Raw genomic sequence first — 15,846 nt, 5'->3', positions numbered from 1 at the left:
CGACTTCCCTATGAGGAAAGGCTGAAGTGGCTAAGGCTCTTCAACTTGGAGAAGAGACGGCTGAGGTGAGATATAATAGAGGTCTATAAAATAATGAGTGGAGTGGAACGGGTAGATGTGAATTGTTTGTTTACTCTTTCCAAAAATACTAGGAGGCATGCAATGAAGCTACAAAGTAGTAAATTTAAAACGAATCTGAGAAATTTTTTCTTTACTCAACATGTAATTAAACTCTGGAATTCATTGCCAGAGAATGTGGTAAAGGCGGTTAGCTTAGCGGGGTTTAAAAAAAGTTTAGATGGCTTCCTAAAGGAAAAATCCATAGACCATTATTTAAAATAACTTGGGGAAAATCCACTGTTTATTTCTAGGATAAGCAGCATAAAATGTATTCAACTTTTTTGGGATCTTGCCAGGTATTTGTGACCTGGATTGGCCACTGTTGGAAACAGGATGCTGGGCTTGATGGACCTTTGGTCTTTCCCAGTTTGGCAGTACTTATGTACTTATATGCATCCAAGAACTTCTGTCCAGGCAGAAAGAGTTAGGACAGTTGTTATAGTTGGTGATTGGATCATTGGGCATATAGATAGCTGGGTGGATGTGAGGATCGCCTGGTCAATTGCCTGCCTGGTGCAAAGGTGGCGGATCTCAAGCGTCACCTAGACAGAATCTGAGATAGTGCTGGTGAGAAGCCAGCTGTCTTAGTACATGTGGGTATCAATGACAAAGGAAAATGTGGGAGGGAGGTTCTGGAAGCCAAATTTAGGCTCTTAGAAAGCTGAAGTCCAGATCATCCAGGGTCACATTCCACACGCGGGACCCAAAAGGCAGGCAGAGCTGTGGAGTCTCAATGCATGGTTGAGACGATGGTGCAGGGATGAGGGATTTATATTGTTAGGAACTGGACGACATTCTGGGAAAGAGGGAGACTGTTTCGAAAGGATGGGCACCACCTTAACTGGGATGGAAGCAGGCTGCTGGCGCTAACTTTTAAAAAGGAGATAGAGCAGCTTTTAAACTAGAATGGGGGGGGGGGGGGGGGGGGGGAGGCCAACAGTCGACCAGTAGGGCATGGTTAAGTGTGGAGTATCCTTGAAGGATACTATTGAAGCAGGACATTTAGGGAATCCCAGCAGAGAGGTTTCAACAATGCTGAAAGTAAGCCGGGTGTGCTTAATAAGAGAGCAGGATAAGAGATGCACATTATCCCCTTCAACTTCTAAGCAGCTTGTAGATCAAAGGAAAAGCACAATTGGAAGTGTCTGTATACAAATGGTAGAAGCCTAAAAAATATTATGGGAGAGTTAGAATATATAGCACTAAATGATGAGGTAGATATAGTAGGCATCTCAGAGACTTGGTGGAAAGAGGAGGTCAGTGGGACACTGAGTTAACAGGTTACAAATTGTATCGCAGTGATAGAGAGGATCAAATTGGAGGGGGGGTTGTGCTATATGTTAAAGAGGGAATTGAGTCAAATAAATAAACATTTCGCATGACACAGATAGCAGCATTGAATAATTATGGATAGAAATGCCATGTACGAAGGGAAGAAGTGTTCTTGTAGGGCTGTACAGAACAAAGAGATGGATGAAGAAATGTTTGCAGAGATTACGAAAGCAGGCAAATTGGGCAACGCTTTAATAATGGATGATTTTGATTACCCTGATATTGACTGAATAAATGTTACATCAAGGAGTGCCCAGGGAGATACAATTTCTAGATGTCAAGGAAAAAGAGACGAGGGGAAAACATTTTGGATCTAGTGCATGGTGGCATGCAGGGCATAGTCAAGAGGTTGGCAGTGTTGGGTCCCCTGGGAAACAGTGATTTTTTTTTTTTGTTACATTTGTACCCCGCGCTTCCACTCATGGCAGGCTCAATGCGGCAGACCATGGAGGGTTAAGCGACTTGCCCAGAGTCACAAGGAGCTGCCTGTGCCGTGAATCGAACTCAGTTCCTCAGTTCCCCAGGACCAAAGTCCACCACCCTAACCACTAGGCCACTCCTCCACTTGATCATAACATGATCAAGTTTGAGCTACTATCTGGGATGAACCCGCAAAGAAATCTACTGTAACTGCATTTAATTTTCGGAAGGGCATCTATAGTAAAATGAGGAAAATGGTTAAAAGAAACTAAAATGATGGCTGCAAGGGTTAGGACACTAAAGGGAACCCAGATCAGATGCATCCCATGTATTTGCAAAAGGGTGGAAAAAAGATGGAGAGCCTCAGCCAGCATACTAAAAAAGGAGAAGTAAAAAAGGTCATTACAGCCAAAAGAATGGAAAAGGACCCAAATGAAAAAAATAAGAAGCAATATAAGCACTAGCAAGGTGAAATATAGCTGGTCAAAAATTGTGGTCACTTGGGTTTTATCTGCTAAACTTAGTAGATTAAGAGTTATTTTCTTAAGGAACTTCAACATGTACAACAGCATTTTCTGCACTTCCACTCAAGTATATTCTTATAAAATTAATGAGGGTCTACAAGTATAAAGAGTTAGCGGTCAGAAACAACACCTACTTTTAAACTGCATTTCTTGGAGGCAAAATGAGACTAGCACTTACATGTATATTTTAGCCTGAGAAGGAATCCATGGGACCGTTAGATCACGAAGGAGCAAAAGGGGCACTCAAGGAGGACAAGGCCATAGCGAAGGAAACTGAATGAATTCTTTCCTTCTGTCCTTACGGAAGAAGATGTAAGAGATCTGCCTGTACCGGAAATGGATTTTCAAGGGTGATGAGAGATGAACTTAAAGAAATCTCTGTGAACCTGGAAGATGTACTCAGTCAATTGACAAATTAAATAGTAGTAAATCACCTGGACCAGAAGGCATACATCCAAGGGTACTCAAAGACTCAAGCATGAAATTGCTTGATTTGCTGTTAATAATATGTAAACTGTCTGTTAAAATCATCTAGAGTACCTGAAGATCGGAGGGTGGCCAATGGTGACGGCGATTTTAAAAACGGGTTCTAGGGGGTGATCTGGGAAATTACAGACCAGTAGGCCCAGGCAAAATAGTGGAAACTATTATAAACAATAAAATTAAAGAACACGTAGACAAACATGACGGTTTATGTGAGCAAGTGCAAGGTGATGCATGTGGGGGAAAAAACGAAACCCAAATTATAGCTACGTCATGCAAGGTTCCACATTAGGAGTTACGGACCAAGAAAGGGATCTGGGTGTCGTCGTCGATAATACACTGAAACCTTCTGCTCAGTGTGTTGCTGCGGCTAGGAAAGCGAATAGAATGTTGGGTATTATTAGGAAAGGTATGGACAAACAGGTGTGAGGATGTTATAATGCCGTTGTATCGCTCCATGGTGCACCGCACCTTGAGTATTGTGTTCAATTCTGGTCGCCGCATCTCAAGAAAGATATATTAGAATTGGAAAAGGTGCATTGCAGGGCAACTAAAATGATAGCGGGGATGGGACGACTTCCCTATGAAGAAAGACCAAGGAGGATAGGGCTTTTCAGCTTGGAGAAGAAACGGCTGAGGGGAGACATGATAGAGGTATATAAAATGAGTGGAATGGAACAGGTGGATGTGAAGCGTCTGTTCACGCTTTCCAAAAATACTAGGACTAGGGGGCATGCGATGAAACTACAGTGTAATTTAAAACAAATCGGAGAAAATGTTTCTTCACCCAAAGTATGATTAATCTCTGAAATTCGTTGCCGGAGAACGTGGTGAAGGCGGTTAGCTTAGCAGAGTTTAAAAAGGGTTAGATGGTTTCCTAAAGAACAACATCCATAAACCACTACTAAATGGACTTGGGAAAATCCACAAATTCCAGGAATAACATGTATAGAATGTTTGTACATTTGGGAAGCTCGCCAGGTGTCCTTGGCCTGGATTGGCCGCTGTCGTGGACAGGATGCTGGGCTCGATGTACCCTTGGTCTTTTCCCAGTGTGGCATTACTTATGTACTTATGTAATGGACAGAATCGGCATGAGTTCAGCCAAGGGGAAGTCTTGCCTCGCCAATTTGCTTCATTTCTTTGAAGGTATGAATAAATGTGGATAAAGATGAGCCAGTTAATGTAGTGTATCTATATTTTCCGAAAGCTTTGATAAAGTTCTCATGAGAGACTCCTGAGAAAATTAAAGTCATGGGATAGGAGGCAAGGTTCTGATGTCGATTAGGAATTGGTTATTGGACAGAAAGCAGATGCTAGGGTTAAATGGTCATTTCTCTCAATTAAGGAGGGTGAACAGTGGAGTGCCGCAGGGATCTGTACTGGGACTGGTACTATTTAATATATTTATTAATGATATGGAAATCGGAATGACGAGTGAGGTGATCAAATTTGCACAAAATTAGTCAAGGTTGTTAAAAAAATGTACGGGCTATGAAATATTGCAGGAAGACCTTATGAAATTGGAAGACTGGGCATCCAAATGGCAGATGAAATTTAATGTGGACATATACAAAGTGATGCACATTGAAAGAATAATCCAATCATAGGTACCTGATGCTAGGGTCAGTGCTCAAGAAAAGATTTGGTGTTGTCGTAGATAATACGCTGAAATCTGCTCAGTGTGCAGTGGCAGCCAAAAAAGCAAACAGGATGCTAGGAATTATTACATAAGTAATTAAGTATTGCCATACTGGGAAAGACCAAAGGTCCATCAAGCCCAGCATCCTGTTTCCACAGTGGCCAATCCAGGTCACAAACACCTGGCAAGATCCCAAAAAAGTACAAAACATTCTATACTGCGTATCCCAGAAATAGTGGATTTCCCCCAAGTCCATTTAATAATGGTCTATGGACTTTCCTTTAGGAAGCCGTCCAAACCTTTTTTTAACTCCGCTAAGCTAACCGCTTTTACCATATTCTCTGGCAACGAATTCCAGAGTTTAATTACACGTTGAGTGAAGAAAGGTTTTTCTCCGCTTCGTTTTAAATTTACTACATTGTAGCTTTATCGTATGCCCCCTAGTCCTAATATTTTGGAAAGCGTAAACAGACGCTTAACATCTACCCATTCAACTCCACTCATTATTTTATAGACCTCTATCATGTCTCCCTCAGCTGCCTTTTCTCCAAGCTGAAGAGCCCTAGCCGCTGTAGCCTTGCCTCATAGGGAAGTCATCCCATTCCCTTTATCATTTTTGTCGCCCTTCTCTGCACCTTTTCTTTTTTTGAGATGCTGCGACCAAAATTGAACACAATATTCGAGGTGCGGTCGCTCCATGGAGCGATACAAAGGCTTTATAACATCCTCATTTTTGTCTTCCATTCCTTTCCTAATAATACCTAACATTCTATTTGCTTTCTTAGCTGCTGCATCACACCGAGCAGAGGGTTCAATGTATCATCATGACGATGCCTAGATCCCTTTCTTGTACGGTGACTCCTAACGTGGAGTCTTGCATGACGTAGCTATAATTCGTGTTCCTCTTTCCCACATGCATTACTTTGCACTTGCTCACGTTAAACGTATCTGCCATTTAGACGCCCAGTCTCTCAGTCTCGTAAGGTCCTCTTGTAATTTTTCACAATCCTCCCGCGATTTAACGACTTTGAATAACTTTGTGTCATCAGCAAATTTAATTACCTCACTAGTTACTCCCATCTCTAAATCATTTATAAATGTGTTAAAAAGCAGCGGTCCCAGCACAGACCCCTGGGAACTCCACTAACTACCCTTCTCCATTGAGAATACTGACCATTTAACCGCACTCTCTGTTTTCTATCTTTTAACCAGTTTTAATCCACAATAGAACACTACCTCCTATCCCATGACTCTCCAATTTCCTCTGGACTCTTTCATGAGGTACTTTGTCAAACGCCTTCTGAAAATCCAGATACACAATATCAACTGGTTCCCCTTTATCCACATGTTGTTCACGCCTTCAAAGAAATGTAGTAGATTGGTAGATTGGTGAGACAAGATTTCCCTTCACTAAATCCATGTTGACTTTCAGGCTTATTTTCGAAAGAGAAGGGTGCCCGTCTTTCGACACAAATCGGGGAGATGGGTGTCTTTCTCCCAGGGTCGCCCAAATTGGCATAATGGAAAGCCGATTTTGGGCATCCTCAACTGCTTTCCGTTGCGGGGACGACCAAAGTTTCTGTGGGTATATCAGAAGCATAGCGAAGGCGGGACTGGGGCGTGCTTAACACACGGGCGTCCTCAGCCGATAATGGAAAAAAGAAGGGCGTCCCTGACGAACACTTGGCCAACTTTACTTGGTCCTTTTTTTTTTTTTTATGAACAAGCCACAAAAATGTGCCCTAAATGACCAGATGACCACTGGAGGGAATCTGGGATGACCTCCCCCTACTCCCCCAGTGGTCAGTAACGCCCTCCCACCCTAAAAAAAAAAATTAATATTTTTTCCAGCCTCTATTCCAGCCTCAAATATCATACCCAGCTCCATGACAGAAGTATGTAGGTCCCTGGAGCAGTTTTAGTGGGTACTTCAGGCAGGCGGACCAGGCCCATCCCCCCCTACCTGTTCAACTTGTGGTGGTAAATGTGAGTCTTCCAGAACCTACCTCAAACCCACTGTACCCACATCTAGGTGCCCCCCTTTATCCCTAAGGGCTATGGCAGTGGTGTACAGTTGTGGGGAGTGGGTTTTGGGGGGCTCAGCACACAAGGGAGCTATGCACCTGGGAGCTTTTTCTGAAGTCCACTGCAGTGCCCCCTAGGGTGTCCGGTTGTTGTCCTGGCATTTTAGGGGGACCAGTGCACTACGAATGCTGGCTCCTCCCATGACTAAATGGCTTGCATTTGGTCGTTTTGAGATGGGCGTCCTCGGTTTCATTATCACTGAAAATCAGGGACAACCATCTCTAGGGATGACCTAAATGTTGAGATTTGGGCATCCCCGACCGTATTATTGAATGAAAGATGGCCGCCCATCTTGTTTTGATAATATGGATTTCCCCGCCCCTTCATGGGAACGTCCAGCAAGGACACCCTCAGGAAAACTTGGGTGCCCTGTTCGATTATGCCCCTCCATGTGTCATTAATCCAAGCTTTGAATATGCTCTGTAATTTTGTTCTTAATAATAGTCTTAACCATTTTGACCTGCACCAATGTCAGACTCACCGGTCTATAATTTCCCGGATCTCCTTTGGAACCTTTTTAAAAAATTGGCGTTACATTGGCCACCATCCAACCTTCCGGTACCACGCTCGATTTTAAGGATGAATTACATATTACTAACAATAGCTCCACAAGCTCATTTTTCAATTCTATCAGTTCTCTGGGATGAATACCATCTGGTCCAGGAGATTTGCTACTCTTCAGTTTGTTGAACTGCCCCATTATATCCTCCAGGTTTACAGAGAATTCATTAAGTTTCTCCGACTCGTCAGCTTCTAATACCATTTCCGGCACCGGTATCCCACCCAAATCTTTCTTGGTGAAGACCGAAGCAAAGAATTCATTTAATCTCTCTGCTACGGCTTTGTCTTCCCTGATCTTCCTTTTACTCCTCGGTCATCTAATGGGCCAACTGATTCTTTTGCCAGCTTCCTGCTTTTAATATCCCTAAAAAAAATTTTACTATGTGTTTTTGCCTCCAACGCAATTTTTTTTTCAGAGTCTCAGCCTTCCTTACTAGAGCTTTGCATTTGACTTGACATTCCTTATGCTGTTTCTTACTATTTTCAGTCGATTCCTTCTTCTGTTTTCTGAAGGATTTTCTTTTAGCTCTGATACCTTCCTTCACCTCACTTTATAACCACGCAGGCTGTCGTTTGGTCTTCCGTCCTCCTTTTTTAATACACGGAATATATTTGGCCTGGGCTTCCAGGATGGTGTTTTTGATCAGCATTCACGCCTGATGTAAATTTTTGATCCTCGCAGCTGCTCCTCTAAGTTTTATTCACCGTTATTCTCATTTTATCATAGTCTCCTTTTTAAAAGTTAAACGCTAACGTATTTGATTTCTTGTGTATACTTACATCAAAGCTAATATCAAATCCGATCATATTATGATCATTGTTATCAAGCGGCCCCAGCACCATTACCTCCCGCACCAGATCATGCGCTCCACTAAGGACTAGGTCTAGAATTTTTCCTTCTCTCGTCGGCTCCTGTACCAGCTGCTCCATAAAGCTGTCCTTGATTTCATCAAGGAATTTTACCTCCCTAGCATGTCCCGATGTTACATTTACCCTGTCAATATCGGGGTAATTGAAATCACCCATTATTATTGTGTTGCCCAGTTTGTTTGCGTCCCTAATTTCGTTTAACATTTCTGAATCCGTCTGTTCATCCTGGCCAGGTGGATGGTAGTACACTCCTATCACTATCCTTTTCCCCTTTACACATGGAATTTCAATCCACAGTGATTCCAAGAAGTGTTTGTTTCCTGCAGAATTTCAATCTATGTGATTCAAGGCTCTCGTTAATATACAATGCTACCCCTCCACCAATTTGATCCACCCTATCACTATGATATAATTTGTACCCCGGTATGACAGTGTCCCACTGGTTATTCTCCTTCCACCAGGTCTCCATCCACCTATTATATCTAATTTTTCATTAGTGCAATATATTCTAACTCTCCCATCGTATTTCTTAGGCTCCTGGCATTCACATATAGACATTTAAACTATGTTTGATGTTCCTATTTACATCATGTTTAGTACTTGACTGTTTTAATTTGCAATCTTTTGTCTGATTTTTATTTTTATTTGAGGACACTTGATCTACTACGGTCTCTTTTGCAACTTCACTATCAGGATACCCTATCTTCCCTGTTTTGGTGATATATTATTAAGAAAGGGATGATGAATAAGATCGAAAATATTATAATGCTTTATATTGCTCCGTGGTGCGTCCGCACCTTGAGTACTGCGTTCAGTTCTGGTCGCAGTATCTCAAGAAAGATATAGTGGAATTAGAAAAGGTTAAAAAAAGAGCGACCAAAATGATAACGGGGATGGAACGCCTCTCATATGACGAAACGCTAAAGAGGTTAGGGCTCCTTCAGCTTGGAAAACAGTCAGATGAGGGGAGGGGAGATATGATTGATTTCTACAAAATCCTGAGTGGTGTAGAACGAGTAGAAGTAAATCAATGTTTTACTCGTTCCGTAACTACAAAGACTAGGGGACACTCAAGGAAGTTACATGTAAATACTTTTAAAACAAATAGTAGGAAATATTTTTTCACTCAACAAATAGTTAAGCTCTGGAACTCTTTGCCGGAGGATGTGGTAACAGCGATTAGCTTATCTAGGTTTAAAAGAGATTTGGACAAATTCTAGAGGAAAAGTCCATAGTTTGCTATTGAGACAGACATAGGAAGCAACTGCTTGCCCATGGATTTGTAGTGTGGAATGTTGCCACAATTTGGGTTTCTGCCGGGTACTTGTGACCTGGCTTGGTCACTGTTTGGAAAACAGGATACTGGGATAGATGGACCACTGGTCTACCCAGTATGCTTCCTCTTATGTTATCTGTTGATATTGTATATCTGGATTTTCAGAAGGCGTTTGACAAAGTGCCGCACGAAAGACTCCTGAAGAAATTGCAGAGTCATGGAATCGGAGGTAGGGTATATTATGGATTAAGAACTGGTTGAAAGATAGGAAGCAGAGAGTAGGATTGCGTGGCCAGTATTCTCAGTGGAGGAGGGTAGTTAGTGGGGTCCCGCAGGGGTCTGTGCTGGGTCCGTTGCTTTTTAATGTATTTATAAATGACCTAGAGATGGGAATAACGAGGTAATTAAATTCGCCGATGACACAAAATTATTCAGGGTCGTCAAGTCGCAGGAGGAATGTGAACGATTACAGGAGGACCTTGCGAGACTGGAGAATGGGCGTGCAAGTGGCAGATGAAGTTCAATGTTGACAAGTGCAAAGTGATGCATGTGGGTAAGAGGAACCCGAATTATAGCTACGTCTTGCAAGGTTCCGCGTTAGGAGTTACGGATCAAGAAAGGGATCTGGGTGTCGTCGTCGATGATACGCTGAAACCTTCTGCTCAGTGTGCTGCTGCGGCTAGGAAAGCGAATAGAATGTTGGGTGTTATTAGGAAGGGTATGGAGTCCAGGTGTGCGGATGTTATAATGCCGTTGTATCGCTCCATGGTGCGACCGCACCTGGAGTATTGTGTTCAGTACTGGTCTCCGTATCTCAAAAAAGATATAGTAGAATTGGAAAAGGTACAGCGAAGGGCGACGAAAATGATAGTGGGGATGGGACGACTTTCCTATGAGAGAGGCTGAGAAGGCTAGGGCTTTTCAGCTTGGAGAAGAGACGGCTGAGGGGAGATATGATAGAAGTGTATAAAATAATGAGTGGAATGGATCGGGTGGATGTGAAGCGACTGTTCACGCTATCCAAAAATACTAGGACTAGAGGGCATGAGTTGAAGCTACAGTGTGGTAATTTAAAACGAATCGGAGAAAATTTTTCTTCACCCAACGTGTAATTAGACTCTGGAATTCGTTGCCGGAGAACGTGGTACGGGCGGTTAGCTTGACGGAGTTTAAAAAGGGGTTAGATAGATTCCTAAAGGACAAGTCCATAGACCGCTATTAAATGGACTTGGAAAAATTCCGCATTTTTAGGTATAACTTGTCTGGAATGTTTTTACGTTTGGAGAGCGTGCCAGGTGCCCTTGACCTGGATTGGCCACTGTCGGTGACAGGATGCTGGGCTAGATGGACCTTGGTCTTTCCCAGTATGGCACTACTTATGTACTTATGTACTTATCTCAGCAGTAATTTTGTCTAGGGTTCAACTGTTTGTATTAAATTGTAAGTAGTGAGTGTTCTTGGTTTGTTTGTTGTCTTTCCTGTCACAATGGAATTCTTTCTCTGTGGGATTTTTGTGTTTGTTTGTATTTTTAATCTTTTTTGTAAACCACTCTGACCTGTTTGTTCAGAATGTGCAGTATAGCAAATTTTAATAAACATAAACATACTCGTCTGGAAGAGGAGCTCCTTACCCTTTAGCTGTTAGATGGGGATTATAGCCAATTCATTCTGTGTGGGCTGTAATTGCATCACAAGAAAAGTGAGAAGGTTTAATATTTAGAATAATGGAATAAGAAGACTAGGGTTCTATTCTTGCTGCTTCTTTCATTCCTTGTTATCTTGTGGAAGTTAGGTTTTCCCAAAGCTATGTACCATTTTGGATTATAAACTCTTTGGGGCGTGTTGTAACTGTAGTATGCTGTATCATGCCAAAATAGGTAATCCTACCTGAGAACGTATCAAAACTAGAGATGTGCATTTGTTAATACTCATTTGCTTCAGTTGTGCTCTCAAAACATTTTTGGATGTACAAATCGCTTATGCACGTTATTTATATGCCCAAAAATGTTTTTTTTTTAATAAATTAACACATGTATAGTTGGTTTTTTTCAAATGTGTGTGAAAAATACACATGAAAATCAGAAAACATTTGGAAAATATGAAACTGCACTGAATGTTTTGGCTGTACATTTCCCTAATCAAAACTGACATTAATCGATTACTTTCTGTTCTGTTATCTTTAGGGTGCTGGCAGATTGGCTAAAAGCTAAATTCATGCAGACTGCACGATCCAATGATGTGTTTCCTAACTCCAAAGAGAGAATCCAAACTCTAGCGTTATACAGGTCTCTAAGTATACACAAAGGACGGCCTCTAGCTGTTAATGTCTGTGTAAAGGTATTTTGTATCTATTATAATAGATTTTAACTTTAAAGTACTGGGGCTGATATACCAGAATATTTTACTGGGCAATCTAGAGAAATCTTAGATTTGAAAAATTACCTTTTACTGACTGGAGAAATTTGTGTCCTGCCCAGTTTATCTAGATAAGGAGAGGTAGAGTTTTGAGCATTACAGAGTAAAGATTTCAGTTTAGCTGCATTGCACTACATTTCATCTTTATTCAGTAAAACGTAAATGAAAAATTTAGCCATGTCCAAAAGCCTGTGTTAAGGTTAACTGGATCTCTCTTTTTTTTGTGTGTGTGTGTGGGGGGGGGATTAAGCTATGGCCACCTTTATCCTCTTCCCTTATGCTCTCCCTCCCAATATGGTACTTAAAAATAATAATAATAAAAAAGGGGGACCTGCTTTCCCCAGTCCTCTTAACTACTTCATCCCTCCCAGTATGTATGTTTTCCCCACCCTCTCATCTTCCCCTCATTAGTTAAAAAAATATATTTTTTTTTTAATTTACAGGGGTGCTCTGAGATACCCTACCTTCCTCCTGTGCAATTAAGGAAATAGATCTGGCAAGACAATCATTTCCCTGTCTTCCCTCCTGAAAGGAGTGAATATTTAAAAATTAAGGAAACCAGGAGTGAGGAAGCTTGAACTGGGGAAAATTTTTAATCTTTTAAACATTTTAATGGATTTTTTTTAAGAGGGCTTGGGTCATAGTCTACCGTTAAGACGTGTTATTTTACCACTAGCTTTTGCTATTTTAGCACAGTTCCTATCTATATAAATAAAACCCACCTCAAACATTCTGAAGCTCACTCCGTGGCAGTAAAGCACTGAACTCCTGCACTCTTGGTAGGACTCTTGGTAGGCTAGGGTATCAGGAACACTCACCCTCACTCATAGGTCCGCCCTCAGCCACGCCCCATCTGTACATAAAACGCACCCTCAACGTTCTAAGGCACACTTTGTGGCTTCAGGGTTCGTAAGTTCGAAGCTCTGTAGCCACTTTTAAAGTGCCCCGCCCTCGCGTCAAAACGCAGTGACGTCGTGCTTGCCCACAGTCAGCTTCACAACGTTCAGGTCGTCTCCTACACAGACTACAACGCACTGACATCTGTGACAGCTGCGTGTTTCCCTACTCCTCCCCCTATGTCGACATCAGCTGTCACTGCACCGGACCAAGTATCAGGGAGCCACCAAACACAGACCCCCCCCCCCCCCCCCCCCCCCCCCCCCCCCCCCTAGCCGCATCACACACCGAAACTTTCCACCCGACGATCATGCACATCCCCTGTCCCCTCACGGCCCTGCCACCGACTTCCTGGCTGACACTTGACTCCATTTTCAAACACCTCCGCCCCTGCACGTTACGGCCCCTCTACCCCCCTTCCGCCACCCTGTCCGACAGTTATCTTCCACAGCCCGCCCTGCACCCTGTGCCATACACCTTTCAGCTATACCCGTCAATAACGGACAACTCCCCGCCCTCAACTCCGTTCCTCACTCTAAAGATAGCCAATAAGAACGGACCTCTTCAACTCTAGGCCACTCCCCACTCAATTCAGCCAATAACAGTGCAGCTTCTTCAACCCCCTGCTCCGCCTCAATTTCTTTTATCAGCCAATGTTCCTTTTACATCATTCTACAACAGAGCCTGCCAGTTCCCTCCCGCTCCGCTATTGAAGTTGTGGACCGAGGCTTCTCTCTGGCGACGAGGTGGGCGCGTTGCAGCTTTACATGCTGCAGCTCCGGTAAGGGGGTTTCACTGAGCTCTGCACCACTTGCCACTTATTTTCCTACAGCTTTATGGAAGTCCTTCAGGTTTTGGAGGGGGGGAGGCGCGATGGCACCCTGTCGGGGGGGGGGGGGGGGAGAGAGGTCAGCGGTTGTGACTTCGGCAGGGGCGTGGCGGCAGGGGTCTGACCTCAGACTACAGAGGCGGAAGGGGTCCTCAGGCCACAGGGGACGGGGGATCTCACACCACACAGGAGGGGGAAAATAAACATGAGAGGGAGTGGCCATACGGAGGATGAGGTCCACAACGGCTCTTCACACCACAGATGGGGGGGGGAGGGGGTCCTGAGACCAAAGACGAACGGCGGATCAAGACACCTGACAGGAGGGGTGGAGGGAGACCTGTGAGCACGGCGACTGACAGCATGGGGGAGGGGTCCTGCGACCACACAGCGAAAGAGGAAGGGGGAGCGGGTCTACCCAACACAGAGAGGCAGGGGGAGGTATCTCTGTCACACACACAATCTCTCTCTCTCTCACTCACTCACAGTCAGTGTCTCTCTCACTCTTATACACTGTCTACAACACACGCTATGTCTCACACTGTATCACATTCACTCTCTCTGTCACACAGTCACTCTCAAACACTCTCATAAGTACATAAGTAGTGCCATACTGGGAAAGACCAAAGGTCCATCTAGCCCAGCATCCTGTCACCGACAGTGGCCAATCCAGGTCAAGGGCACCTGGCACGCTCCCCAAACGTAAAAACATTCCAGACAAGTTATACCTAAAAATGCGGAAGTTTTCCAAGTCCATTTAATAGCGGTCTATGGACTTGTCCTTTAGGAATCTATCTAACCCCTTTTTAAACTCCGTGTAAAGCTAACCGCCCGTACCACCGTTCTCCGGCAACGAATTCCAGAGTCTAATTACACGTGGGTGAAGATAAAATTTTCTCCGATTCGTTTTAAATTTACCACACTGTAGCTTCAACTCATGCCCTTAGTCCTAGTATTTTTGGATAGCCGTGAACAGTCGCTTCACATCCACCCGATCCATTCCACTCATGTATTTTATACACTTCTATCATATCTCACCTCAGCCGTCTCTTCTCCAAGCTGAAAAAGCCCTAGCCTTCTCAGCCTCTCTTCATAGGAAAGTCGTCCCATCCCCACTATCATTTTCGTGCCCTTCGCTGTACCTTTTCCATTCTACTATATCTTTTTTGAGATACGGAGACCAGTACTGGACACAATACTCCAGGTGCGGCGCACCATGGAGCGATACAACGGCATTATAACATCCGACACACCTGGACTCCATACCCTTCCTAATAACACCCAACATTCTATTCGCTTTCCTAGCCGCAGCCAGCACACTGAGCAGAAGGTTTCAGCGTATCATCGACGACGACACCCAGATACCTTTCTTGATCCGTAACTCCTAAGCGGAACCTTGCAAGACGTAGCTTAATTCGGGTTCCTCTTACCCACATGCATCACTTTGCACTTGTCAACATTGAACTCATCTGCCACCTTGCACGCCCATTCTCCCAGTCTCGCAAGGTCCTCCTGTATCGATCACATTCCTCAATCTCATACTCGATCTCACAGACAGTATGTGTAGTCGTACACGTACTCTCTCACACTGTCTCACATACACAGTCTCTCAAACACTGTATCTGTGTGAAACACTCTCTCACACTCACTGTGCCTCACATACGCACTCGCACACACTCTCAATGTCTACACACACATACTCTGTAACAGACACACTCTCACTCTCACACAGACACTCTCACACACACTCTATGTAAACATACACACTCCCAGGAAAACCTTGCTAGCGCCCGTTTCATTTGTGTCAGAAACGGGCCTTTTTTACTAGTTTTATATAATGAGACATATTTCTATTAGCTACAGTTAACAGTAAAGTAACACATCTTAATGGTAGCCACGTGATAACTTCCTCTCTTAACTGGTTATTTCCTGATATTTAGCATGAAGTTCATGTTTTACGTGCTTAAAAGCACTTTTATAAAATTGTACAGGTGAATGCACACATATAAGTATGCATAGTGTTTAAGCATTCCTGGGTGTGGATAGGCAAGAGTTGGGAGCAACTGTGATGTACATGTGTATTTTGTATATTATACACATGTCCACACATTGAATACGCACACACTCTTACATATTCTCCAGAGCAGGTGTAAATTTGTATATGAGGATTTGTTTGCCATATGGAGCTAGTTCTGGGTGCCTTTTTTTATAAAATCAAATAGACACGAATGTTGCCTTTGTTAAATATCCTAGGTTTGTGAGCACTTTCTCAAATCAACTTGCAAAATAAAATGTTAGTGTTATGGCTATTTTTACCATTATATAGAGACCTGTTATCACTTGCATGTTGACTTAAGAAAGCACTCACAAATCACTTATCCCCTTATTTACAAAG

At 43.3% G+C, this 15,846-nt stretch overlaps 1 protein-coding gene across 1 annotated transcript in view; it reads left to right on the top strand.

The window, feature by feature from the left end:
* The window catches only part of MCM3AP (minichromosome maintenance complex component 3 associated protein), an 888,504-nt gene that overhangs the window by 545,829 nt on the left and 326,829 nt on the right, over nt 1–15,846 (top strand). Inside the window, 1 exon segment of the mRNA XM_030208795.1 lies at nt 11,497–11,650. Coding sequence (XP_030064655.1) covers nt 11,497–11,650 — 154 coding nt within the window.

This window comes from Microcaecilia unicolor, chromosome 7 (assembly GCF_901765095.1).
Source record: "Microcaecilia unicolor chromosome 7, aMicUni1.1, whole genome shotgun sequence".
NCBI classification, from domain to species: Eukaryota; Metazoa; Chordata; class Amphibia; order Gymnophiona; family Siphonopidae; genus Microcaecilia; species Microcaecilia unicolor.
Note: the sequence above shows the minus strand (reverse complement) of the source record. Positions and strands in the feature narration are given on the sequence as shown.